The sequence below is a fragment of the Phaenicophaeus curvirostris genome, chromosome 1, assembly GCF_032191515.1.
Source record: "Phaenicophaeus curvirostris isolate KB17595 chromosome 1, BPBGC_Pcur_1.0, whole genome shotgun sequence".
Lineage (NCBI taxonomy): Eukaryota > Metazoa > Chordata > Aves > Cuculiformes > Cuculidae > Phaenicophaeus > Phaenicophaeus curvirostris.
The window spans coordinates 110,960,263-110,987,222 of record NC_091392.1 but is presented as its reverse complement, the minus strand read 5'-3'; the positions used below and the strand labels follow the sequence as shown (position 1 = coordinate 110,987,222).

The window sequence follows — 26,960 nt, the reverse complement described above, 5'->3', positions numbered from 1 at the left end:
ACATGGAACAGATGACAGCTGAGATAAATAACTGTAGTTCAGAATTATAGCTGGGCCCTTTAAAGCAAAAGTGTTGCTGACTAAGATCCAGAACACTTCTAGGAAATGAAAGGGAGTAGCTGCGTGTCTGTGCCACTGCTCAAGTTACTCAATAAAAGCTTGAAGTTGTAATTTTGAAAATACTTTTATTTAAAAGTAGTGAAAACATTGGAAAAAGTATAAGTTAACCACATGTCAGTGTGCCTAAGAAGCATAGTGTATTCCTGCAGTGGTATACAGGAGCTCCAACACGTTAGAAACATGATTTGCAAGTCTCTGCCTTCTCTTAGACCCCTTGAAGATGGCTACACCACATACAAAGTGGCTTCTCAGAGGAGTTAGAGCAGTCGCTCATAGAACAGGAGATAGGCTTGTGAGCTCAGCACTTTCGCTGCAGGCACAGCTTGCACATAGGTATCACTGATGTGGAACCACTGTCCTTTCACTGGTTCAGTTTCTAAAGCTGTGAAAGGAAGAATTTAGGAGTAAAAGTTACTACAGATAATTGAAACAATCGAACCCGGTACTGTTCTAAAGTAAGAAATAAATTTGTAAAGTATTTCTAATTTACCTTGAGGAAATTGCCCTCGAAGGACAAGATCAGAAAGACAGTTGTTCATACTTCTCATTTTAGCATAAGCAGTATAGTGCCCAGACCTCATTGTTCCACTATGTTCAACAACTCCATAGAGAGAGTACAGTACTTTTGTGTCCCCTTCAGCCACGTTCTATAAAAGCACAAGTTCAGCTACATCAGTCAGGTCCTGGGTTTTAAACACAAGGCTAGAATATCAACTCTTCACTTTGATTTGATTTACTTGCTGATGAAAGGGAAGCTGGTAGTTAACACTTGTAGTTGCTTCCATCAACCTATCAGCAGAAGTACACTGACTCAATTACAAGTTATCCTGTAATACCATACAAAACAACTGACACTTGACAAGCGTTTCTACAAAGATTCTGCAAAGGAGCCTAATTGTGAAAGCACACTGTAACAGGTGAAAGGAGAATCTGATTGATTTCCCACTTACTTTACATTTAGCTGTACAGAAAGGAGCCAAGTCTATCACTTCTGGAAACTTGATATGCCTGTTAACCTTCCGCAGATTAAATCCAGCCTTAAACAGACAAAGCAGAAGAAAACCCCATAATGTTAAAATGTAGCATATTAAAACTTAAAACCATGCTTACTTACTAAATGTTTCAATTTGAGTCTCAGCAGCAGAAAATTAGTTTTACATTACACATTTTACATTACATTTTTCTGCACTATCCAAGGTTTCCCAGCATGGCCCCTTTGCTCCCACAGGCTGCACAGCAGCACAAATTAAGATGACTCTTCAACTTGCTCTTAAGGTAACTTAATGGTAGCAAAAGTGGAAAAATAATAAGCTCTAATGTACTTATGTAACTATGAGGACATCTCTTGCTTCTCAGATACTGTAGTATGCTTGTGGATCTAATCTTATACTGTCGTAACTGATGTAACTTCTATTCCCACCTTATTCAAATAATCAAACTGGAAAAACAAGGAGAAAGTGACAAATGTTACTTCATCTTGTTAGTCTCTTGGAACAAGCTATACATTTGTTTTCTCTGTGAAATTGTTTTTCATTTCAAGTCACCTTCCATATTTTTCAAGTATTTTGCCTAAAATATTGAACAGATTTTAATTTCGAAGACTCCCTGTCCCTTGCTCTTTCTCTACTGAAACCCTAAAGCCCTAAGTGATATTTTTTTTTCTACAACTCACAAATAGGCAAGCCACTTCATTTTGGTATCATTTATAAATAAGACTGAAGTTGCATTCCTTTCCATTCCTTTCTTCCCCTCCACCTCAGTAAGGCTCAATACTCTGTCTTCCAATTCTACTGATCTATTTGTTTAGTAAGGAATCTTATCCTATCTGGGCTGAAATGTGGAAGTACACGACTCGTTGTAACAGCAGGAAGTTAATTAATGCTAGGATACAGCTTAATACAGTAACCAGTAATAATAGTGGGAGAATATATTGCAAATGAGCTCACAAAACAGTGTTTTCCAGATAACTAATGAAATACTCTTTCAGGAAAACACCCCCCAACTCCTCAAAGACCACAAAAAGCACTGCGCATTGATGCCTTCTAACTCTGGAAAAATCCCAGACCAAAATAGGCTTACAGGAAATGAAAATACACTAACATTAGTTTTAAGTTGAGCTAGTACTACGAGCATATCCATATATTCATCTGACACTAAATACATGCACAATTTTGCAGTAACGGGCTGCTACTTACCTGTTGAAACCTCTTTAAGTGAAGAGTTAAAACTGGAGGAGCAAGAGAGATTAGCATCTGCTTTTTGGCATTAGTATAAACATACTTATTTTCACCTGCAGAAAAGAAAAAACACAATGATTAACATCTAAACAAGTGTTACATTAAGGGTTTCTGTATTTTCACTTTTACGGCTGTTACATCACTCACTACAAGTGACAACCGAACATTCCCCTTTAACATGAACTGTAAAACAGCTGCCATCTTGCAGATCCCATATCACAAAACCAACTGCTCACGCCATGTCTGAGCAGCGTCATGCACAAGCAGCATGACTTCTTGCTTCTTCTCTACAACACTCACAATCAGAAACTGCATGCAGCTTTTATTGGTCTTTTCAGCAAGCACCAATATAACTTCTGTTACAGAACTGTCACAGCAGACTTTTCACATTTGAGGAAATGCAAGTCACCTGATAAACACCTATTCTCTATGTTCATCCACATAATGAATTTTTAGATTGAAATGCCTTTTCCCTCCCCACAAACCCAAAGCCAATCCTCTTTACTCACTCTTTTTCAGTCCTGCAGTACTCTTTACCCAAGCTTGTGGGCCACTATTCTGCTCAATTAAGAACTTAACTTGTATTAATCTGTGTTGAAAGAGGTTCTTGCAATTTACCAATGGAATACTAATTCAACTGATCCAAGCTAAACTTCTGCAAATACCACTTTAGAAACATAGCCCCTCCCTCCCTTACCCACCCAAGCAGCAGACAAGGACATATTCAAAGTTTTAAAAGATAATTTGTCATACTTTTTATGTTGTTCTTTGGTCCATAATGTCTTTGTGTACATACATCACAGAGTAGTTTATTGCTCTCGGTAAGTTTTTCATTACGGGTGAACTGATACAGACAGTGATGGATTGAACCTTCTTCTGGGTTCAGATCTTCCCTGTTTGCAAGAGTACAAAATGCTGTTTCTGGATCTTCAGTTGATACTTCACGGGTCTTGAAGGGAACACTTTGAAGGTCACCTAAGGTACTCTTAACAGATTCAGCATTGGCATCCAAGTGTAATTTTGAGAAGTCAGCAGCAAGCTCTTCATCTTCATCATCCTCATCTTTCAAAGACAAGTTGTCAAGGCCATTGACAACCTTTATAGGAGAATCTAAGCCTTCCACTGGGAGATCCACGACATCCTCCTTTTCCATACACTCTTGTTCTGTCTCTCCTAGATTTTCATGCATGCTCTGAACTTCTATACTATTTCCCTGTATACTTAAGCCTTTTTCAGTTAAGCAGCTATCATTTGACGATTCCTCTTCTTCCTTTGTATCAGGAGTTTCAGAGTTAATATCTGCCTCTGATTCTTGGTTACACTTGAGATCTTTTTCTGACTCTTCAGCCGCACAAATATCTGTCAAATGAAGCACTTTTCCTTGAAGTTTTTGCTGGCGGCGCTGGCTCTGCAAATTAGAATACATAATATATAAGAACACAGAAAATGGCAATTTAAAATATTTACAATTTTTACCATTTCTTGATCAAAATTTTCATAGCATGCCACAGCTACAAAGGGTGGGAAGGGGCGGGGGGAGGAAATCTATGATTTAACAATCAGAGATCATCAATTCAACCAATACTGAATATATCCTCACTCAGATACCATTCCCACTGCTCCTTGTCACACAGCATCTCCAAAATACAAGTAGTGATTGATTTTATATTTTCTTGGTTGTTTCTTATGTCTGTATTCTAAAGATGTGTGAATATTCTTATAGTCAGTGACTGGAGAACAGCTGTCTGATGCAAATTAATGCTACTTCAGACAGGCAACAAGAATTCCACGTGCCTCTGGATATTAGCTTATTCCAAGCACAGCAACTTTAACACAATATGTAACTTTTTAATAACAAAGATGTATCTACAATTGATCTTTTTCAGTTATGCACTTGAGTGAGGAGAAATTCCAGTTTGCTTCCTTCTCCATTTAAGCCAAGGAAGCAAAAAATTTGTTTTACCAGAAGTTGCAAAGACTTCATTAATAAAAGTGAAATACTTAGCAAAACCAACCTTTGCTTGTTTTCTGGCCTGTTTCTTTGCTTTTTTCTGAAGGTGCTTACTTGTACCAGGAGGCTCATCACTTTCCTTAAGATAACAGTCATTGTTTTTATCCTCTTCAGATTCCTTCTCTTTGTTTTTTTTAACATTTCTCTCATTTGTAATTTTTACTTTCTAAAAAAGAAAAAGCCACAGAACCAAAGAAGTAGAGATGTTACTGTCCTGAATAACAAAATAGTATTCCAAAGAAAACTGTTAGGATGAGATGTTTTCTGAGTTTTCAGCTCAAGACACAAAATTTTGTGACTATAACTTACAACTAACTCATTCATGTTTACAAAACAAAGGAAATCCATGTGAAACAACGACTTGCAGAACAAAACAGTATGAAAAAGTAAGGCTATCAAGGGCCAAATTCTGAACATGTAAACGGGCAACTTGACCCTTTGGCTCCAACAAATGTAAATCTCATTACATGCACTGAAAAGTAACATTTTATACAAAGACAGACATTTTCAGTTGAACTGCTGCCACAGAATTTGTTTGCTTCTGCCAAAAGGAAATGTGTTTATTGCAAAGAACATAATCCCTCACTTATTAGCTTGTGTGAACACTGCTACATAACAAGTCTCAAGTATTACACATACAAATAAAGAATATGAACCACAAAACAAGTCAAGTACTTTGAAAGTCTAAGAGCTCAAATAAAATCTGATCAAGTAAGTATTCACATACTACCCTAACGATGCTTAATTTTATTGAATAAATGGAATATTATGAGTAGTCATCTTGCACTCAATGCAGAAAAATGGAGTAAAACGGAAAAAAAAAAATCCTCAAACCCAAGACCATTCAAGCACCACTAGGCATCTACCACTGTCATGCAATTTAGCTCATTTTTACAACACTGAAGATGAATTGGGTAACACTGTTCTTTGCAACTCAAGTCTTCTACAATAGCAAGTGAACATTGGAACATAGTAGATTATTCCCCAGTGATTTTTCAGAAAAAAATTATAAGCTGCAACTTACAGGAATGACTCACGAAAATCTTATCTTCTATCTTTCAGGCAATTTACACTTCTAAATTCCAAAACACACATTTATAAAGATGCATAAATTAATTCCCTAATGATTGTATGATACAGGTTTTCATGTAAGTACACAAAAAACAAGCTAGAAAAGCAAGCATGTACAATTATCTTACCTGATCATCTAATAAGGGAAGCGACAAATCGAGGAAAGACTCATGGACCAAGGACACCTTTAAAAGAATAAGAGTCCAATTTAATTTTTTTCAAAATGTCTGGCTTGCTGTCAAAAGGCTTATTTTTATGTAGCCTTGCTTGCGTTCAATGCATGCTTTCACTTGTGCATATAAATGTGCATACAAATGTAACACAGCTAATCTACCTTCACAAACAGCTAGGCATGATCAAAATCCAGCAGATATTACCATAGAAATAAACAAAAAACACTTTTACAAATTTCAGTTTTCTAGTGGCCTGGAATGCAAGAACTCAACTTCGGGCCTTATGAGATTGATACCTACGATCTGTTGTGACATTCATCCAGTCCTCTCACTAATACCACTAATTACTTCATTCCCACGATGCATCATCCCAATAGGCCTTCTTGCTTAACTATTCTTCTGGCAATGCCATAGTCAATCCATTGTGGGAAAGAGAAAAACTTAATCATCTGATGAAAAAGGAAAAGGCCCTTGGCAGCAGACTGCTGGCAGCAGAACAGATCTGCACCAATGGAAGGTGTTTACCAGGAATCTGACAGTTAATTATTCTGGCAGAGGCAGCTTTCTGTTGCTGGCCTCTTTTTCTTTAAGTCTTTTGAAAGCGACTGAAAGATTAGCTTTATAACACAAGGAAAGAAAGACTCAAGCCAAACCATGCCCCTCTGAGAAGTGTGCACCTAGTCAGCTCTTAAGATTGTATTAACTGAAGCAAGCCTCTCCAGTTTAACTAATTTCTTAACAGTTACTTCTGGGTTCTCCTGCATATTGTATAAAATGATACATTAAGGCAGTATCAAAGCAGACAGTTTACTTACGGTTCTGCATTCCTCACACATTATCGTACTGGTTAATTCTCCACCAAAGACTCGATCTACAAAACTTAGAACTCCCTTTTTCTTTTCATATTCTGAGAATTGACAAAGCATATACTCAAGTTAATGATATTACACATAATATACCAGCAAGAAGTTCAGTTCTGGCATACCAAATGAAAAAAGGGAATACAGTACAGAAAAGATGCATGATGGAACATGTTGTCCTATTCTAGTTTCCACAGGAAGTACAGAAAGATTCTTAAATTAAGATTTTTCCTCATGTATCAGAAGAATGGGGGTGAAAAAGCATTTGCAGAAGACAGTTTGACTAAACCCACCCTTTTACCACATTTCTCAACTCAAACGCGTTCCCTGTTTTCTCAGAAGCACTGCATCCCAGTAAAAGTTCCTGTTTTCTCTCAGGACTTAACCCAACAACTGTCTGAACCTAAAAAACAAGCATGAATTTTGTCTGTATAGGTGCCCTACAAACAAAACCCATTTCCTCAAGTTTTATTTTCAGGGTAGCACAGTCTGCATATAAATTGCTTTTTATCTTCTAACCTAAATAATGCCCAAAAAGTTTAAAAGTTCTTCTGATCACTGTTTGGTATTTTTATACCACTGTTAATTAACAATGGACTATTAGGACTGAATGAGTCATTACAGTCATGTGCTAATACTTTAATTTCTTCAATAACAATTGAATCATTAAACACTACACAAACATTTTAAAGTATACTCTCTGTAGAATGAAGTCTCTTACGCTTTTAAGAAAGAAATGCCACCATGCTCATTAAAACATTTAAATAAATAAACTAATGCTACTGAGCTTTATATTTTAGACACACATCTTCAAGGAAGGCATAACATTGTACAATTCAGCATATTTCTTTTAGTTTATATTATTAGTATTACTTTGTGTACTTCAATAAAACAAAGAATTTTAAATTATCACAGCAGTAAAATGTAATTTATTTACCTTTAATTTTCTTTTTAATTTCTTCTTCATTTTGTTCATTAGAGTCAGTCAGCGTCTTCAGTATTCCAACACTGATTTGCTGAAATTTTTAAAACAAATCCACACTGTACAATTTCCTAAGCTAATTCAGTTAATTAGTTCATTTTACATAATATTTCAGGTGGAGTAAAAAAGTTTATTCTTCACCATTTAAAAGAATCAATACAAATACCACAAATGCCTGTTGAGACACAAGGTAGTTCCTGCAGATATTAAACAAATAACCAGCGGAGAAACAAGCCTGCAACCATAAAGTTGCAATTAGTATTTCACAGAATCATATAACCACCAGGTTGGAAAAGATCCACCAGATCATTGAGTCCAACCATTCCTATCAAACACTAAACCATGCCCCTCAGCACCTCATCCACCAGTCCCTTAAACATCTCCACGGAAGGTGAATCAACCTCCCTGGGTAGCCTCTGCCAGTGCCCAATGACCCTTTCCATGAAAAATTTTTTCCTAATGTTCAGCCTGAACCTCCCCTCACGGAGCTTGAGGCCATTCCCTCTCGTCCTGTCCCCTGTCACTTGGGAGAAGAGGCCAGCTCCCCCCTCTCCACAACTTCTTTCAGGTAGTTGTAGAAAGCAATGAGGTCTCCTCTCAGCCTCCTGTTCTTCAGACTAAACAACCCCAGCTCTCTCAGCTATTCCTCATAAGACCTGCTCTCCAGCCCCTTCACCAGCCCCGTTGCTCTTCTCTGCACAGTCTCCAGAGCCTCAACAACCTTCTTGCGGTGAGGGGCCCAGAACTGAACACAGTATTCAAGGAGCGGTCTCACCAGTGCCGAGTACAGAGGGAGAATAACCTCCCTGGCCCTGCTGGTCACGCCGTTTCTGATACAAGCCAAGATGCCATTGGCCTTCTTGGCCACCTGGGCATACTGCTGGCTCATGCTCAGTTGCTGTCAACCAACACCCCCAGCTCCTTCTCCTTCGGGCAGCTTTCTAGCCACTCTTCTTCTACTCTGTAGCACTGCACAGGGTTGTTGTGCCCCAAGTGCAGGACCCGGCGTTTGGCCTTGTTAAACCTCATGCCAGTGTAAGAAAACCAGTCTAAGGATGACACTTTCCCTAATTAAAAGCAGCAAAAAAAATCACGGACTTCCTTCAACTGAAGTCTCACACATTTCAGAAATTTTATTATTTATTTATTTATTATTTTTATTTATTCAGATTTGGATAAGTCAATCTATTTCTGAAGTACAAACAACACTTCTACTGGAAGTGCTGAATTAACAAAAAAAACTTCAGCACAGGCAAAACTCAACTTTTCTACTTGATTATTTTAGAAACTTAAACAATGCATGCAACATATGTAAGAGATACAGGCTGGAAAAAAACTTCTCTCCTTGAAGAGTTTGTTAAATGAAAACAGCAATAGCCATAGTCGCTCCTTCACAACCCTACTGCCTAGAGGCTGCCTGGTTCTACAGTTCTTTTGCTAATCTGCTTCAACTAAGGGCCATGGGTAGCACAAACCACTCTACAGGGACCAACTCATTTCACAGTGAACATTCTTTCTCCCCTCAACAGAGGAGCAAGTCTTGGTCTGGGGTATGACAAAGAAATGTATGCACAACTATGAAGTTCACACTCACCTGGATTTCTTCTGCTCTCATTCCATCAAGTAAGTAACGAAGCAATTCATGACTGTCTTGCTGCTGATAACCTTTAAATCTTATTGCCCTGTTAAGTGAAACAACAATTATAAACTGTAACTGAACCTGAAGATAGACGAAGTAAAAACTATTCATTCTAGACAAAAGGACAAAGACTTGAGTACGTATGTATATCGAAGTAACAAGTGTCTACAGATGGTATTTTCTAAAAACATGAACCTAGCTAATCATAATACATCACTAAATCTTTTAACTTCTATTAATTTGTATTTTGGTTTTTATCCTCATCTTTCAAAACTTAATTATTACACAAATTTTATATGCTGTGATGTGAACTTAAGAAAAAAGGGAAAAAATGACCTTTTTAAAGAACGGACATCTTTTTCATACTAAGACATGCTGTTGTACTGATACTCACTTTTTACAAACCTGAGCAAAGAGTTCCTTAGGAGTGACTACCCTTTTATTTGTCTCTTGCATTTCTGTCAGGAACTGATACATGGCTAATGTCAAAGGACCTGGCTGATCCAGTTTTATCAGCTGAGGCTCCTGTTTTAAACAAAAGCAACAAAGTTGTTTTGCCTTATTTTGGTGAAAGATCCTTCTGGATTAAGTTTCTTCTTTATGGATACACTTCAATTCTTGAAAACATTATTATAAAAGGGACACAGAAAATTCCATACTGGCAATAAGCTAACTTGACCAAAACAAGCAATACATGCTTTCCAATGAGATGGTACTAAACCACTAGGCTAAAAATAATTTATTTATTGCTTTGTTGCAACTCTGGATATCTTGCTTTTTTAGGAAAAAAAATCAGTTTCTTAAAATGCACAACCCACCTTTCCCATCCAAATACTTAACTGCAACAACAGGTGCATTATTTAAGCCAGCACTGCAGACATTCTCTAGTTTCCTATTTTGCATTTAAACAAGTGACACTATAACAAAAGTTATACATTTTCATCCTTTAAATAACTTAATTATAATGTAAGTACTCCTTTGATGACAACTAATGCTTAAGACTACTGAATCACAGTTTGAATAAAAGACCTCTGCTGACTTCAGAAGCAGCCATACTGAGGTCAGTGGTGAAGTTCCCACTGAATTTACAACTTAACCTTGTTAGCATTTAGCTGAAACAGCTTAAAAATCCAGACATGAGTACTGCTTGTTTCTTTTAAGGATTGGAAGGATGGAAACACTATGGAGATCAAAGCATACATACCATGAATAACTCAGGTGACTCAATTTTAACTGTCATGCCAGGCATTTTAGCTTCTTTAAGCAGCTCCCTCAGGACTGGAGTTTGTGATAAATTCTGTAGAACATAAAAAATTGATTGGTAACTGGGGAGCAAGAGGACAGATTAGTAGTAATTTATTTCTCCCAACACAGAAATAGAACAATAACTACCACTCTGAAAATTCTATCAGTGTTTAACAGTTAAAGGTACATTCCATTCAGCTAATAGGACTTCCAAGTGTCCTCTATACACATTACAGATCTTCTGACAAAAGACTCGTCTTTTGACAGTCTATTTGCTACAGTATTTCTAAAAAAAAATCAAAATGCAGTATGCGTATTTGTTTGGTTTAAAACAAAGATCAGTTTACTAAAACTTGCAAGTCCAGTAGAAGTTTTGTGTGAGTAAAGCTTCAGTATCAAGAGCTTCAAAGAGCACAAGATCGCAGGCAAGTTTTAATACACACGAAATAGCAAGTTTATTCTATCCAAACACCTCTCAGCTGAGCATGACCTATAAAACAGCAATGCAATAGGCTTGCCCTGTTAATATTTACTTTTATTTGATTTCCTGTTGCTGAAAGGGACATCTGTTTCAGTAAGAATCCATTATCTTTGGCTATTAATCTTATATTCAAAGCACTCAGCAAGGGTGATACACCAGACTATTTTATCTTTTTTGACTAAACTAGGGTGTTGAGATTGCTTAATCTGTATCAGTGAAAGCTGCTGTCCCTCAAAGACAGGGCAGTTTGTTATGTCTTCCATTAGAGCAAGTCTGAACCTGCAGCTCTATTCCTTCATACTTTTCTGGGCTAAGAGACTATTTTTAGAATGAACGCATTGTTCTTGGTAGAAAAAACCCAAACACATTCTAATTGTGTCATTGTACAACACTGGAGGGGGTTGTTGTGGGTTAGTCTCTCCCACCCCACCCCGTTTCGATTCCAAATTTTTAAAGAGCAGCAATAACTAACATACCTGCATCACTGCATTAAAGAAACATGTGTTCCCCAAGTTACTAAGTCCTTTCACAGTCACTTCCAAGTTAGCACTTGAATGAGAATTCTCTTCTTTAAGCGAGACTTCTTTTTCTTGCTCATTTTTACTGTCTTTCTCTACTTTTTTATTTTCAAATTCTTTGTTCTCTTGTTGTTTTGTTACTGAAATAATAAAACCAAACATACCACATATTAACACTGTAACAGGGAATAGGCTAGGAAACAGTTACTATAGGCAGCAGCAATCTACAAAACTTAAAGCAAACATATGCTAATTATATAATCATATAAACTTAATACTTCTGGTTTATGTTCATAAACTGTCTGGGTAACAGGAGTTAAAGAAACAAAACAAATCAACAAAAATACTCCAGTAACAACAACAAAACCCAAGAAACTCCTGAAATGCCATTTCAGATCAGCATACAATTCAAACATGCCACTTGGCCCACAAGCCATTCATGCCAACAATCTCTGAAACTCTGTATGTGTTGTCTGAAATTTCATTCCTGTTGCAAATCGCTTATGTCAGGGCTTCATATACCGTCCAAAAAGATGGCATCTAAGATAATACCCCTTTTGACACAGCACTGTTGTCTGAAATGAAATGCAGAAGCCTCCCATTGACAAAGCATTCTCACGTTCATTTCATGAACTTAAAGAGACAAAACTGGAAGACTTACATTTTTCAAGAGATTTTTCCCCAAAATTACTTTGGTGTATAGTTGAAAATATCAATGACCTATTTAATAAAGCTGCAAGGGAATTCCAGGTAGTATTCAGAAAAACGTTCACACTGGTTCTGCCAGTTCAGCAGTCTACTATTGATAAGGTGTCTGATAATATGGCTGTGGGCCAAGATTAATTTTAAAGTAATGTCAGCTCATATAAAGCAAAGAAACCAGGCAATACAATCTTTACAGATGGACAAGAAACAGCTGGATAGACACACAGATGGAACACCTGAAACAGACAACAACTGCACCCAGGTATTCATCCATTTTCCAGCTCAAACCCAAGAAGAACATTCTGGAAACTAATGTGAAGTTCAAACATTAGACAAAGTATGTACTAGGCAACGACAGACCAAAACCCCTGGAAGTTCCTGGCCCCTGTGTGAAAGCCTCAGCTGCTTCCTGAACAAACACTCACAGACAGCCCCTTGCCACTGCCGGATGTTTTTGATCTATTTTCCAAGGCGCCTAGGATTTGACTTGAGTCAAATGGTGGAGTTTTTCATAGTTGTACGTTATAGCATTTACATTGATAGGCAAATTCTTCCAAATTTTCCAGCAGAAATGCCTTGTACAGGAACACTTTTGCCCTTGTGGAAACTGGGGCATTTTGCAGGGTTTGTTTCCTTTTAAACAACCACTTTCTGCAGGTGAACACACTATTTTAGAGAGTTCTGAATGTAGTACGTCTACCTATACTAAGCGTACAGAACCAGCAGACAAATCCTCTTCTACACTCCTTCCACTGGGAAATGTGCTGTAACAGCTGGAGACTTAGTCATTCCAACTGACACGTTCACAAATACCTACAAAAATATTTTACAAAAAACCCAAACTCAGACAGACTGAGCAATACTGATGAATAAACACAGCACTAAGTACTGAAAGTCAATTCCTTACTTATAGAACAAGCATACATCACAATTTAAAAAAAAAAAGTGACAGTAACATTGGCTTTTTTCCCTCTTCTTCCTGTATTTCTTTAAAGCTTTACATTGAGGAAAAAGTTAGGCCCATGGGCTAGGATGTTACTTACACTATCAGAATCCCGACAAAGAAAAAAGGGGAAGGATTTATTTTTTTAAATTTATCATAAGATGCTTCAAAAATCCCAATATAATTCAATGTACATTCTTGATTTACAGAACTGTCTCCTACATTTAAGAGACTTTCTGATTTACTGTATGTATATTAAAGTTACTTACCTGTATGTGATGAGTCAGTACAAACTTGTTTTCTAATATAATCCACAGTCTGACCCAGTCGGGTTGAAGTGGTGTATGGGACCTCATTATCGCATATGTAGCACCTGTCTCCGCCAAGCCCCACCCCCCCCAAGAAAAACAATTAATCCTCTGTTTTCTCTGTTGTTTAAAAATCCTTAACTATTTGCTCATTTCATGCAATCCATATATGAGTTTCATTTTAAGATTTAGAAGTCTTAGACTTCAATCATTTTTCTGATCAAGAAAACAAAACATTTTAAAACTATCTTTACCAAATTATTTCAGTGACTGGAGGCTGCAATTTACAAATTTAAATTAGACCTTTAGAAGATGTGCTTAGAAACCTGGTCTGCAAGAAAAATAAATGCAGGAAAAATTTTGCCAAAGCCAAGAAACTAAGAAATCAGGCCCTAAAGGAAACAACTTGTGAATTTCGCGCTGAGCATTTTAGCCAATCAAGTACTTCATTACAATCAAATTGCTTAAGAAATAAATTGGTGTTCTCCATCAAACCCACACAATTTGATTTGCTCTTCTATTGCTGATGTAAATCTCTATATTCTCTTTCTGAACAAAGAAGCGTGTGGTTAGGCCAAAATCTGTTTTAAATGAAACTGTGAGAGAAGCTACTGTGACAAAGGTGCAAGTAAGAGTAAAATTCTGCTCGAACGCATCCAGCTGAAGGAGAGTTGTATGTACCAATTCTGTAGTTCTGCCCAATCAATTCCCTGAAGAGGTGACAAAAAGCATTGAAGAGAATGCAAATAATTCTGCACTTTGAAACATACCAATTACAGTTCTTAGGCACAAATGCATTTAGCAGATTTCAGGATTACCCTAAATGAGACCCTATTTGTTGATACTACAAGTGGCAGAAACCTGCAGCAAAGTGCTTCCCTAAATCTCTAGCACTCTTCAATTTAGCTGCGATTTTCAAATTTATTCACGTCTCATGGGAAAAAACTGCCCAATCTTTGGATCTCTGAGTATGTATTCATCATCTGTTTGTTTTATAATAAAAAGTAGGTATTCTTACTCCTGGAATAGCAAATGATGGTTACTTCATTGGCAATTTTTAACACCATAACCTTTCATCCATCAAAAATTTTTATGGGAAGCCCTGAAGGAATCAAGGGAATGGAAAGAAGCTTTTACAATGATGGCTGTAAAACCAGTTGTGGGGGAAACATTAAGTAGATCCAACTGGTAAGTAACACTGGCACAACAGCACTTGTAACCCCAAAAGAGCAGAACTTAATGAATTCCTACAAGTCTCCCTTGTCTCTCCATGTTTAAAACTTTTTATTTTAACCATTTAAAGGTATTATTCAAGGCCAATTTCAGACAGAGAAATTTACTCATTTATTCATAGCATTAATAGTTCCTTATAAAAAAGGCTTTTGGCTTTAATTAACAAAAATAAGTTCAGTAGTTCATTAGCAATACATGCTATTAACGTCTATTTCCATTTTAGAGTTCAATAAAAACACTTATTATTGCACATAAATGTTAGATATTATTAAGTAAAAAAATTATGTTATATAAAATTAACATAATGACAAGTAATAAGCCTAAAGAAAGGTTACAAAGCAAACTGAAAACTCTATTCAAGGCACAGTATTTCTGTATGGCACAGTTTGGAAAAGTAAGGTTTCCCTTTAAACAGTAACGTGCTATTCCTTTTACGAATATTCCTTTCAGGAGAATTTAAGAAAATTAAATACTCCCAGAGAGATGGTATTTGCATGGATTGATCCAGTAACATCTTGGAATTCTACAGTTGACTACTTAATACCGTATGCATAGTTAAGAAGCACACATTTATTGGGAAAATAAACTTGTTGCTAACTCTGCATCAGCAAGTAGCTTCTCCCAAGGCCAGAAGTTAAGATTTAGAGGTACATAAGGACCTAAGTTTCTACACGTCACTACTGTGATCCAGCAAAAGCAGTAAAGTATGAAGTCAACAGCATTTAGTAGTTGGTTTATTTCAACTTCAATTATGAAAATTTTCTAGTTATATGTATTACAAGTAAAATTTATCCAGTAAATCTCAGACTGCTGGGAATTGTGTGGAAATGCTTTACACTTGAGGTAAGACCTAGAAATCACAAAGAAAATGCCAGTTATACCCCCAGTCTCTGTTGCCCTCTAGCTATGTCTTAGAAGTGTTGCCTGACAAACTCACCACACACTCCAGTTGTCCAAACTGAGAACCAAACAATGGGGATCTGATCTCGGCGTGGTAAAATGCTTTAAAGCATGCTGTTCTGGAGAATTTCTGCCACAGCCCTATAATGTTGATAACCAGAAGTGTCACAAAATCCAGTTGACTATCAATGAAACATACATAAATTCAGAGTATAAACAAAACATTAAAATGAAAACTGATTAATTATGTTAAAATAAGTAGGATGACCAGATGGTTCTCTATTATAAGACACTCCTGCAGACAAAAAAGTAACTTACTGGGAGCAGAATAATTATAAAGTTGCTTGGGTACCAAACAGTTTGTAAATTCAAGTTTGAAGAGCTTGAAGAATGAAACGGGAGAAACCCAAAACCTCCTCAGCATGCATAGTTTTAAGTTTAACTAATATTAACACAATATATTACTGTAAAAAATCACAAATTAGTAACACTAACAGAAATTTTATTTTTCTTAGCAAAATAATTCAGACTTTCTAGAAAGTAAGTCCTACTGATGGTGTTTTAGCCTTAAGTCTGCTAAATGCCTTTGTGCCAAGCTTCTAAGTACTTCATTTGCAATTCAGAGCAGACATCATTTTTATCACACTAAAGCACATCAAATAATTCATGAAACACCACATTGAAAATACAAAAAAATAGAAGATATAATTTAATTAGAAGCTCTCTTGTTCCTCTATATTATGAGGCATTGACAGATATTAAGACAAATTAACAACAAAACAAGAGATACCCTATGGCCACATTTTAGACATAACCATATTGAAGGGCTTTCATCAGTCTCCTCCTCAGATTTCTCTTGTGTTTTATTGTCCGTCTTGCAGTCCTGGCAAACGTGCCATTCCACATTCAGCAGTGCTTTTTTCAAATGACTTTGTTCCAGTCCTTTACGAATATGCTTGCACACTGGTTCTACAAAATAAAAAGCACAAACAGGATGTAGGTGTTTTAACAAATGTGAAAGTTTTTGGGCTTCAAAGACACAGACAGCAATCAAGAAGCTAGGATAGCCTTTCTAGAGCCAAAGAAATATTGACAAATTAGCAGATGTATCAGAAAGAAACCCTTTGTTTCCCCTATCTGCAATCCAGGGATACAGTTGCTGCATCCTAAACTATTGCATTACTAAAAAAACCTCTCTTTCAAATCTACATCTAGCCAGATGATTTGACAAAACTTTTTTTTACCTACTGTGCTAGTCTGTGAGCTTCTATTGTTGTGGTATTACGATTCCTACACCTCCCAGGAAGCAGCCACAGCTCACTGTCACAGCTTCCCATCACCAAGGCAGCACTCAGCTGTCCTACACAAGTGGAGATTATGAAGGTTATGCTTCCAGCTGAGCTGCCTTGTGCAGCAGACTATGGTAAAAAAAGAATGGCAGGGTCATCCTACCTATATCGTTATCACCCCGCATTACAATACTACGTCCTACCTGGAGCTGTACCTTCTGGGCCTGGTGCGAATCTCACGTATTTCAGCAAACTCTATTAAGAATGGTTACACTGAGAACAGGCATATGTTGCTATGAGCTACTATTAGGAGTTTAATTATCTTACTTCTTTTTTTTGTTTCACTTATAGGGTTGTTGGATTGACAGACAATGAATATGCGAATTGATTCAAGTTACTAAGTTTCAAGATTCAAGTTTGGGGTTGGGTTTTGTTTTTTTTTTTTTACAGGGTAGGCTTCTAAGACATTATCATCATCATCCTACAATTCTTCACTGTTCATAGTTACAAATGTCTAAATTCGCAACTACTGGGCTAAATATCTGACTACAGAGTTACATGAAAAGTCAAACAACCCGGTAAACAGCATTTTTCTTTTAGCGTTCTTTAATTTCTTTTTAATATGTAAAAAAAATAAATCACCTTTTTGTGAAACTACTGTTGAGAAGAAGTACGTAGTGGTTTACATACTTCAACTCTCAAGTTATTTGCTATGAAGTTATTGTTACTACTCTCATAGCACCACAGGTCTGAACATATCTTTCTTGAGGACCATATGCAAGATTACAGCCTCCAGATAGAAAACTTTTCTTGGCATGAAACTGGTGAAAAGTTTTGTTCCTACCATTCTATCTCTGCCCAAATTGATAGGATTTTACCACAGTAAAAATGCTACAGCCAATAAGAGCCAAATATAGATATTTAGATGCATTCTTTAATACTTTTAAAAAACACAAGCTTCATGTACAAATTCAAAATTGCATTGTTTAAACCTTTTGTATATAGGCTGCTACTGTAAAGTACAGTTACAATGATCAGTTGCAGTTTATTTTTGTGGCTTTACAGACTTGGTCAGGGTAAGCTAGCCTATTTTTAGCCAAAGCAGTAAGATGCCATCAGCAACTGCACCAAAATTGATTTATTTTTTTTCCCCTGAAGAAAAATGAGCAGTCATAGTAGACATTGGTTTTGATTCCAGAGGTGGGGGGGAAAAAAAAAAAAGACAACAGAAGCTAGAAAGCCATAGGACACACAAGCTACCACAAGATCAGGACAAGCAGGAAACCAAAGCAGACTTGAATTTAAAATAAACAGGCCATCATACTGACTTTCTTCACTAAAATTTAAGTGCATTCTCTCCCAGTTAAATTAGCATGACTCAACTTGTTTGCCAAGTCAGGCTCAACAAAAAAAGATGGGCAAGACACAATCTATACCAACAAGGTGGTAGAAGAGAATAATACACAGCACAAGGAAAAACAAGTGCTAGAATAAACAGGGTAAGCAAAATAAATAAAATCTCAACATGGGGGGCAGCGGTGGTGGATGGATCCAGGCAGAAGGATAACATTATAATTCGGGATTTTCTCTAAAGGAACCAAAGGTGAAGAAGAGAACAGGGGTTTAAAAAAAAAAAAAAAAAGCACTGTGACTAGAGAGCTGAGATGTCCAAGGCCAGTACTAAGGTAGCTGCTAATCTTTTTTTTTTTTTCTGAAGTGAGAACCTTCTGTAACACAGTGTTCAGTAGGAAAAAGCTACTTAGAATCATCATGACAAACTTAGCAGCTGACTCTAGAAGCCCTCTATAATCTGAGGAATTTCATATGATTTCATACAATCTGCGTATAAGCAAAGAACTATATATCCGAGTTCCTTGTAAACCAGAAAACAATTCTGATCTTCAGGACAGGATTATTATATCCTAGCATAGTTAAAAAGTAATGCTTCTTGGAAGGCTTCAGTTTTGATTACAGAAACCCATGCTTTATAAATGAGACAAAGCCATAAGCTAGAGTAAATGCCTTCTAATATTAATGAGTTTTCAAGCCCTCTCTGAGCTTAAAACAAACATCAGGACCATAGACTTCCCTAAGGACACATACCCAGCGTATCCAGACACTCAGACTGCACAGTTTTGCCTTTGATGCGTTTCTTTCCCATATTTGTAGTCTGTAATTTTTCTTACATGGAACAGCCACCTAGCAAAGAAAAACAGTAAATTAGAAGGTAGGTGTGGGTTGTATATGTTCATTGCTAAGCCATAAACTATTCTTAAGGCCAAGATGTCCCTTGAGATGAATTAACTTGTCTTAATTTGACATTTTCAAAAGAAAATAAATTAATTCTTCTTTAACATGAAACAAGTGTAACTGTTGAGAAAACAAGACCACAGAGTGAATTATAAAACAAGAATAATTTAAAACCTTATATCACAAGCACTGCACAAAAGAACATGGCGAGAAACTTAAGTACCAAAAAAACTTATAAGCCTTTAGGACTTGTACTTCAACTAATAATATAGAGATTTTAGGAAAAACAATTGGGTTTGTCTGAATTACAACTCCAGTATTTTTGCAATTACACTCTTTCAGTTTTCCTTACTGCAAATTCTTTGCATCTTTGATGAAGTTTGACACAGGTTATAAATACTGTAAAATAGTGACAGACACGATTTGTCAGTTTCTTCAGTGCAGGATATTTATCATAGACTTCCCAACATACTGAGCAAATAACTCAGATGGGTCTATTATTTGGTATGCCTGTAAAACCTTCTAGACAAGAGCGATCTACTACTACGGACTCATAAGCCAAGTGCTTGCCTTTAAAAAATTGGCTACTGCACATATAGTCATATGTGCAGTATTTTTAGCTTCTAGTCTGTGGCCCCTGTGCCTTATCTCACAAAGTGATCAGATAAACTTAAGAAACTGACACGAGGTACAATGAAAACATGCAAGCTAAAAGGCTTCAAAATCAAGTCTTTGCAGTCTTACACATACTTTGCAGGCTGGCCTAACCCTGCTGTCCACCCTTCAAATAAACAAGTCAGTATAGCACTAGACCTAACCTGTAACATCCGTCCTCTCAAAAACATTTCTTAGCACGTACTGAGCAGCACATCAGCCACAGAGAACACCTGCCTGCATGGACCTGCCACAGTCAAAACATGAGGCCAGCCCAAGAGAATCTGAGAGAAATTAAGCTAGAAAGAATTGAGGCATGATACCCACAGAGGCCTTTTTGTATGGAAAAACCATTCTGAAGCACTCTTGTAGGGTGGATTACCCAGCCGTTAATTAACAGGTAGGCAGCCACTTCATCAGGAGTAGAATTGTCACCTTTTACAAGTTAGCATGCAGTTTCTCCAGGTGTTCAAGGCCAGGCTGGATGAAGCTTTGAGCAAACTGATCTAGTGGGAGGTGTCCCTGCCTCTGGCAGGGGATCTGGAACTGCTTTAACTGCTCATTGCTCTCTATAACTACCAGAAAGGAGGCTGTAGAGAGGAGGGTGCTGGCCTCTTCTCCCAAGTGACAGGGGACAGGACAAGAGGGAATGGCCTCAAGCTCCGCCAGGGGACGTTTAGGCTGGACATTAGGAAAAAATTCTTCACAGAAAGGGTCATTGGGCACTGGAACAGGCTGCCCAGGGAGGTGGTTGATTCACCTTCCCTGGAGGTGTTTAAGGCACGGGTGCACGAGGTGCTAAGGGGCATGGTTTAGTGTTTGATAGGAATGGTTGGACTCGATGATCCGGTGGGTCTCTTCCAACCTGGTTATTCTATGATTCTAAGGTCCCTTCCAACGCAAACCATTCTGTGATTCTACGAAAGGAAAGGACAGTCCATCCAACAAACTCCTTCTAGCACATTTAGAGGAGGGGAAAAAAAAAAAAAAGCTACACTTGATTTTATATGAACAACTCTAAACCATTAAAGTCTTTTCCACTACAGCACAGACACCCAGAACTAACTGTGGATGTCTGTCTGCATAGACTTGTCCATTAGGCTCTCCACCAGCCCTCTCCACAGAACAGCCCATATGAGGAAAAGTGCTGGAGAACTCAACAGCTACAGCAATAAAACACCATGGTAATTGACTTTTACTTCTTTCAGTACAGAAAAAGCAGTCTGCAAATGACTATAAGTGCACCTGCATGGGATGGAGACCCAGGGAAAAACACCAGCAGATGGAAGCCTGGGAAACTACTGGGGCATGGTGGGAGCCTGCCCCACAGCTGATACAAGAAGAAAAAATTACTATTACAGAAAGTGAAATATTTTAATTTAAGCTAAAGTTTCATCTAAGTAATTGTATTTTCTGAAATTCAGACAGAATGCCCCTCTGAGAGCATCTTTTCTTTCTCTGATAAGATGTTTTCTTTCAAACAGTTTTTCCAGATGCTGTTCATTCTTTGGGGCCAATAATGTCCTGTGCGCAGTGGGATCTGTGCTGAGCAGCTGGAGCTGCTGCATCCCCTCTGTCTGCAGCCTTTCTCACTCCCAGTGCAGGGTCAGGCAGGGCTGCAGCCGGCTCCAAAGCAGCGAGGGATACGACTGACGTGAAGTTCGTAACAACACTCACATCAGCTCTTAGAAAGTAACAGAACAGGCATAACGTTCCTAGGAGAATTATTCCACGTGCTCTTGTCTCGCTGCACACGATGGATGCAGATCGCTCCCCGGCGTTGCCCAGCCCTGACGAAGGATGCCCGCTCTCTCTAAACTCCAGAAAAGCCCCTCGGGGCAGTTTGGGTCCCTCAGCCCCCGCCGCCCGGGCGCTCGCCCCGCCTCGCCCCGTTCCCGGCGCCGCCCACGTGCCTCTGCGCGCGCTCCCATTCCCCCCCCCCACCCCCCCAACCCGACGCGCGCGCCTTGGCTGACGGGCGCCGCGGCCAATGGGCAGCGCCCAGGCAGCCTGCGGAGCGCGGAAAGGAAGACGGCGACAACGGTAGGAGCGCGGCGGCGACGGTACCGGGGGAAGGCAGACTTCCACCCCTCACCTGCCGGGGCTGCGGGGCGGCCGGCTCGGCGGCGCATGGCTCCCTGTCAGGGGCGGCGCGGCGGTGTCACCCTTTATCGCCAGGCGGCGGGGCGGCGGTGGCCTGCGGGTGCCATGCGCGCTTCCGGCGCGGTGCATTGTGGGCCGGGACCGGCGCGGTGCATTGTGGGGCCGGGACCGGCGCGGTGCATTGTGGGGCCGGGAGCGGCGGTGGGGGGGGCTTGGAGGGATGTGTCTGCGCATGCGCAACTCACGCCTCCCCTCGTGCCTCCCCCTAGGCCTGGGGGCGGGAGCAGGACCGGGGCGGCTCGAAGCTCCTGGCAGCTTCAAAGCAGCGAGAGATCTGAGTGCTGTGAAGTTCATAACAACATTAAAATCGGCCCTTGGAAAGTAACAGAGTAGGTATAAGGTTTCTGGGAGCATTGCTCCATGTGCATGTGAGTGGGAAATCCATCCTGTCTCAGCTCTTGTCTCATAGAATCACAGAATAACCAGGTTGGAAGAGACCCACCAGATCATCGAGTCCAACCATTCCTATCAAACACTAAACCATGCCCCTTAGCACCTCGTCCACCCGTGCCTTAAACACCTCCAGGGAAGGTGACTCAACCATCTCCCTGGGCAGCCTGTTCCAGTGCCCAATGACCCTTTCTGTGAAAAATTTTTTCCTAATGTCCAGCCTAAACCTCCCCTGGAGGAGCTTGAGGCTGCACACGATGGATGGAGATCGCTCCTGTGTGTTGCCCAGCCCTGATAAAGGATGCTGCTGTCTAAAACTCCAAAATGGGTCACAGAGAGCTTATGTGCAGCGTTTTTTGTATCAGTGGGACAGAAATCTGCTTGGTTGATGCATCTTGTGCCATCTGGGGTCAGTCACAGAATGACAGAATGGCTGGGGTTGGAAAGGCATCTGGTCCAACCCCTCTGTTCAAGTAAAGCTACCCAGAGCTGGTTGCCGAGGACCCTGTCCAGACGGCTTTCGGGTGTCCCCAAGGGTGGAGAAACCATAACTTCCTTCAGCACCCTGTTTCAGTGCCCTGTTCCAGTAAGAAAATGTTTCCTGATGTTCAGGCAGAGCTGCTTGTGTTTCAGTTTGTGTCGTGTATAAAGCAAACGTAAGAGGGAGCAGGAGTTATCATTGTTTACTTTGGGAGAACACTTTCCTGCCCATAGAAGTTAGGAATTTTTTTTTTTTTGAGTACTACCTACAGAGAGCTGATAATCTCACATGTTCAGGAGCAGAACTAGTAGCTGACGGTATTTGCAAAATGACTCCTGGGGCTGGCTGGTCTCAGGTGGCCAGCACCATCAGAGTATCTTTGTGCTCCTGTCTGCCCAACGTGTATGAGCTAGTTTTGGTGGGCTTGGTTATAAGATTGCTATGGTTTATGTGGGGGTAGTTAATGAACTTTATCCCATATTCAACCCCTTTCTTTTCCTTCCCAAATTTCTTGTTTGTTCAGGAAGTGACAGAAATGACTAACCGAGAAGAAGCAGAGATACAAGTTTCAGAATTAGATTTACTCTCCAGCATGTTTCCTTATGAGGAAGAGTTCATTGTAACTGACCAGCTGGCAGTAGCAGAACTGAAGCACTATGTTGAAAATGAATCTGCAGAGATGCCATCTTCAAAAGTTCAGTTTATACTGAATGTAAAGCCAGAGGACTCTAACACCTCTATGGTATTGTAAACACCTTTATTTTTATTTTCTGTGGGATTTAAAGGTTTACTTGAACTGAACATTTCTCATTTGTTTTTAGATGGAATTTTCTATGGCCTGTGCTTTACCATTTAAGTATCCAACTGTTCTACCAGAAATTACTGTGAGGTATGGCATTAGAAGTAGAGGTAATAAAAGAGTTTGGAAGCTATGATGTACTACATAAATACAGTTATAATAGGAAAAAACTGTCCTTTTTTGACAGCTTACTTTCAAATTAAGCCCGATGGCTAAAAATGTTCAAGAAAAACAAATCCACGAATTTGTGATTTCTCTGCTGTCCTCAGCAAATAAGCAAGAAAAATGGGAAAAACATGGAGGAGTGCCATCTTCTGTTCAGATGGGGCAACATGTAGATACTGTTCATAGGTGTGATGCTCAAGAAGAAAGACTGTTATCCATTTTGGCAAGGCTTAACACTAACTAAAGAAGTGAAAAGTTAGTCAATGGTTTTATTCTTCCTTTGTCAAAATGCTGTTATTCACAGGCTTCTGTGAATTTTTTTTTTTGAACATTTCTGTTTAAAGATGTAGATTTGTGTATTACAGGAAATTAGTTCAGTCACCATACTTGCTTTTGAGGTTACTTTTTCTTGATTTTGATTTGCAGATTGTTAGTACTATATGTGAACTCATAAGTTAGCACACCAATTAAATACTTACTAAGGTATTTTCATAACGAAAATGACATAAATATCAATAGCAAGTGGATACTATCTAAATATAATTTTTTTGCTGCTTAAAATACAACTGTTTGAAAAACATGATAAATTGTATCTTATTACAACTGCATCTATATTTTTCTTTTCCTTTAGGTCATCATTATTAAGCCGCTCTCAGCAGATTCACCTGAACTCTGATCTAAAAACATATTTGATGCAAAACTGCAGTGGTGAGCCCTGCATGTTGAGTGCAAGGGAATGGGTTAAAGACCATGCGGTTGCTTACATTGACAAAGAGGTTTCATCGTCCTCAGTGACAACATCAAATGCCTTGCAGGCAGAAGATGTCACATTCACTCGATTGTGGATCTATAGTCATCACATTTACAACAAGCAAAAAAGAAAGAATATTATTGAATGGGCTAAGGAGCTCTCTCTGTCAGGGTTTTGTATGCCAGGGAAACCAGGTGTTGTTTGTGTAGAAGGTCTACAAAGCAGTTGTGAAGAGTTCTGGTCAAGGTTAGTTTTCCTTTGTACTTAAATGCCGTTAGTAGATTAGAATCTTACTTTTTTGATGTTGTGCATGTGGACAGAAGGTGGGAAATCAAACCTCCTTCCAGTCTGTACAGGTCTGCAAAGTATTTGTGTTTATCATAACGTGTTCACAGCTCTGAATATCCACTGTACTGCTGATTACAGCAAGCAAAGCTGCTAGAACCATGGGATGCACATTTAGTCCTGTTTTATCTTCCTCTGTGTTTCACTTGTATAGTGATGGACTACAGTACTCTGGTCATGTTAGATATATGTGCTGTTGTATCACTTGATATTTGTGTTTCATTCTGCGCCCATGGTTTATACTTCTGGGTGTTGCAGACTGAAATGAACATTGCTATTTGATGCAACAGCTAGGAGAGTATGAGAATATGACAATTCTTAGCACAGGTGAGGAAAAAATGACCACTGAAATTGAAACCACATCTTCATCAATTATTTGATGAGTAATAACATCAAGGTTTTTGAATCTTGGGAAGATATAAAGAAAGAATCTCCTGCTTATGGGAGTGTTTGTACCAGTGTGATATTTCTGTGACTGGCTAGAAAATCATTTTCTTTGTCAAGATATACGTACAAAAGGAATTTACTGACTTCTGTGATAACAGCTATTTCATAGTATTTCTAAAGCAGTCTTTATTGTATAGATAGAATCATATTTCTCCAATTGCTTTCAGAGTAAGAAGATTAACGTGGAAAAGAATTCTCATTCGGCACAGAGAAGATGTTTCTTTGGAAGGTGGAGGAGATGCTGAGATTCAGAAACAAAGAAAATTCTCCACTTTGGAAGAAAAATGTTTTGATGCACATGGTGCCAGAGGAAATCATATGGATTTAGGGCAGCTGTATCATTTCCTAGAAGAAAAAGGATGTGCCGACATTTTTCAAATGTACTTTGGGGTTGAAGGGCATTGAAGGGGTCGAAGACCACTGCAAATTGAAGTGCCTGTGTTTGTAAGTTAATGCTTGTAACAGATTCCTTAGCTGTTCTGCAACAGTTGATCAAAGAGGGAATTAATAATTTACAGTTTATACAATGAAAAAAAACCAATTCAGTGCAATCTTGAATAATGAAAACGAGTAAACAAATCCTTCATTGCACTTCCTGGTTTTAAGGATGTTTAGGTTACATGCTGAACTACAGTGAAAGAAAATACATTCGATAATCTATGGGCAGTTACAGAATTATAGTGAATGAATGTATGAATAAGAGGAGACAAAAATGAAGCGTGATTATCTCAGGAAGGTAAATGTGATTTTTTATGTTATTTTTTACTGTTTACATACACTACATGAAGATTTTTTTATAACAATCTTCTATTCTGCTTTCTACCTGAAAGTATATTAAACCAGGAAAATAATGTTTTATTTTTTAAAAAAAAGGAGGGAACAAAAACCTTGTCCATGCCAACAGTGTGGACTAGGATGCCTAATCTAAAGCATAAGAATTTTCTGTAGGTAGAAGCGTGTACACAGGTACGAGAGTTGTTGTGGTGGCTCCACGGCATCTGTAGCTGTGGAGCCGAGTTTGTTTACTCATGTAAAAGCAGAAGCTTAGCAAGAACAGGGGCCCCTGATACTACACTCCAAACCGGTGAAATGATCCCTGCCCTGCCAAGTTCATAAGTTTGCAGTTCAGTGATTTAAAGTGCATTATGCTGTGTACCTTTTTGAATCTGGTTTCAACAAATTTTTATCAATGAATGTTGTTTCTTTGCTCCTGGTTTTTGTATCTAAATCACATACCTGTCATAAAAAGCAGACATTTGTTGCTTCTAATGTCGATTTATGTTTTTGTATAGATCCACTACAGTTCCTAACATTCAGATCTCTGGTGTGGATTGGGACACCTTTTAATATGATGATTCCCAGTGATTTAATCCAGTAAGTGCAGATTTGCCTGTCTGAAACTTTCCCAAACTCTAAGTCCTTGTAAGGGTACAAGAATACCTTGGATAAATAAAGGACCCGTGATATGTTTGAAGTCTCTGTGCTTGTAAGATCTATTGACGGGTACAAAGTTTAAGGACATTTTAAGTCTATCTTATCAATGTTGTGTTTCACAACTGGACCTTGGCCACTATGAAATCACAGAATGAACCACAGAATGGTTTGGGTGGGAAGGGATCTTAAGGATCATCCAGTTCCAACCCCTCTGCCATAGGCAGGGACACCTCCCACTGGATCAGGCTGCTCAAAGCCTCATCCAGCCTGGCCCTGAACACCTCCAGGAAGAGGGCATCCACGACTCCTCTATGCAACCTGTTCCAGTGTCTCACGACCCTCATCGTGAAGAATTTCTTCCTAATG

General features: G+C 38.7%; 2 protein-coding genes across 5 annotated transcripts; one reads left to right on the top strand and one right to left on the bottom strand.

Moving 5' to 3' along the window:
* Positions 1–165: 165 nt before the first annotated feature.
* Positions 166–21,853, bottom strand: USP16 (ubiquitin specific peptidase 16). The gene is made up of 18 exons (XM_069870781.1): positions 21,715–21,853; positions 18,819–18,914; positions 16,217–16,395; positions 15,464–15,567; positions 13,255–13,358; positions 11,296–11,477; positions 10,298–10,390; positions 9,488–9,618; positions 9,049–9,136; positions 7,410–7,488; positions 6,428–6,519; positions 5,568–5,624; positions 4,373–4,534; positions 3,111–3,765; positions 2,316–2,410; positions 1,071–1,157; positions 611–767; positions 166–502 (listed from the first exon to the last, which is right to left on the bottom strand). Exons 2-18 carry the CDS (start codon positions 18,874–18,876, stop codon positions 378–380), a joined length of 2,448 nt encoding a protein of 815 aa, XP_069726882.1. The 5' UTR covers positions 18,877–18,914; positions 21,715–21,853; the 3' UTR covers positions 166–377.
* Positions 21,587–26,634, top strand: RWDD2B (RWD domain containing 2B). Of its 4 annotated transcripts, none has more exons than XM_069870812.1 (6): positions 21,587–21,662; positions 23,177–23,395; positions 23,475–23,542; positions 24,249–24,325; positions 24,410–24,614; positions 25,328–26,634. In XM_069870812.1, the coding sequence occupies exons 2-6, from the start codon at positions 23,189–23,191 to the stop codon at positions 25,563–25,565; spliced, it is 795 nt and encodes a 264-aa protein (XP_069726913.1). In that variant the 5' UTR covers positions 21,587–21,662; positions 23,177–23,188; the 3' UTR covers positions 25,566–26,634. The 4 variants fall into 4 exon arrangements, with proteins under 4 accessions (XP_069726913.1, XP_069726895.1, XP_069726904.1 ...); XM_069870803.1 differs by adding an exon at positions 21,992–22,111 and having other exon boundaries at positions 21,619–21,662; positions 24,249–24,614; XM_069870794.1 differs by having other exon boundaries at positions 24,249–24,614.
* The last annotated feature ends 326 nt before the right edge of the window (positions 26,635–26,960 follow it).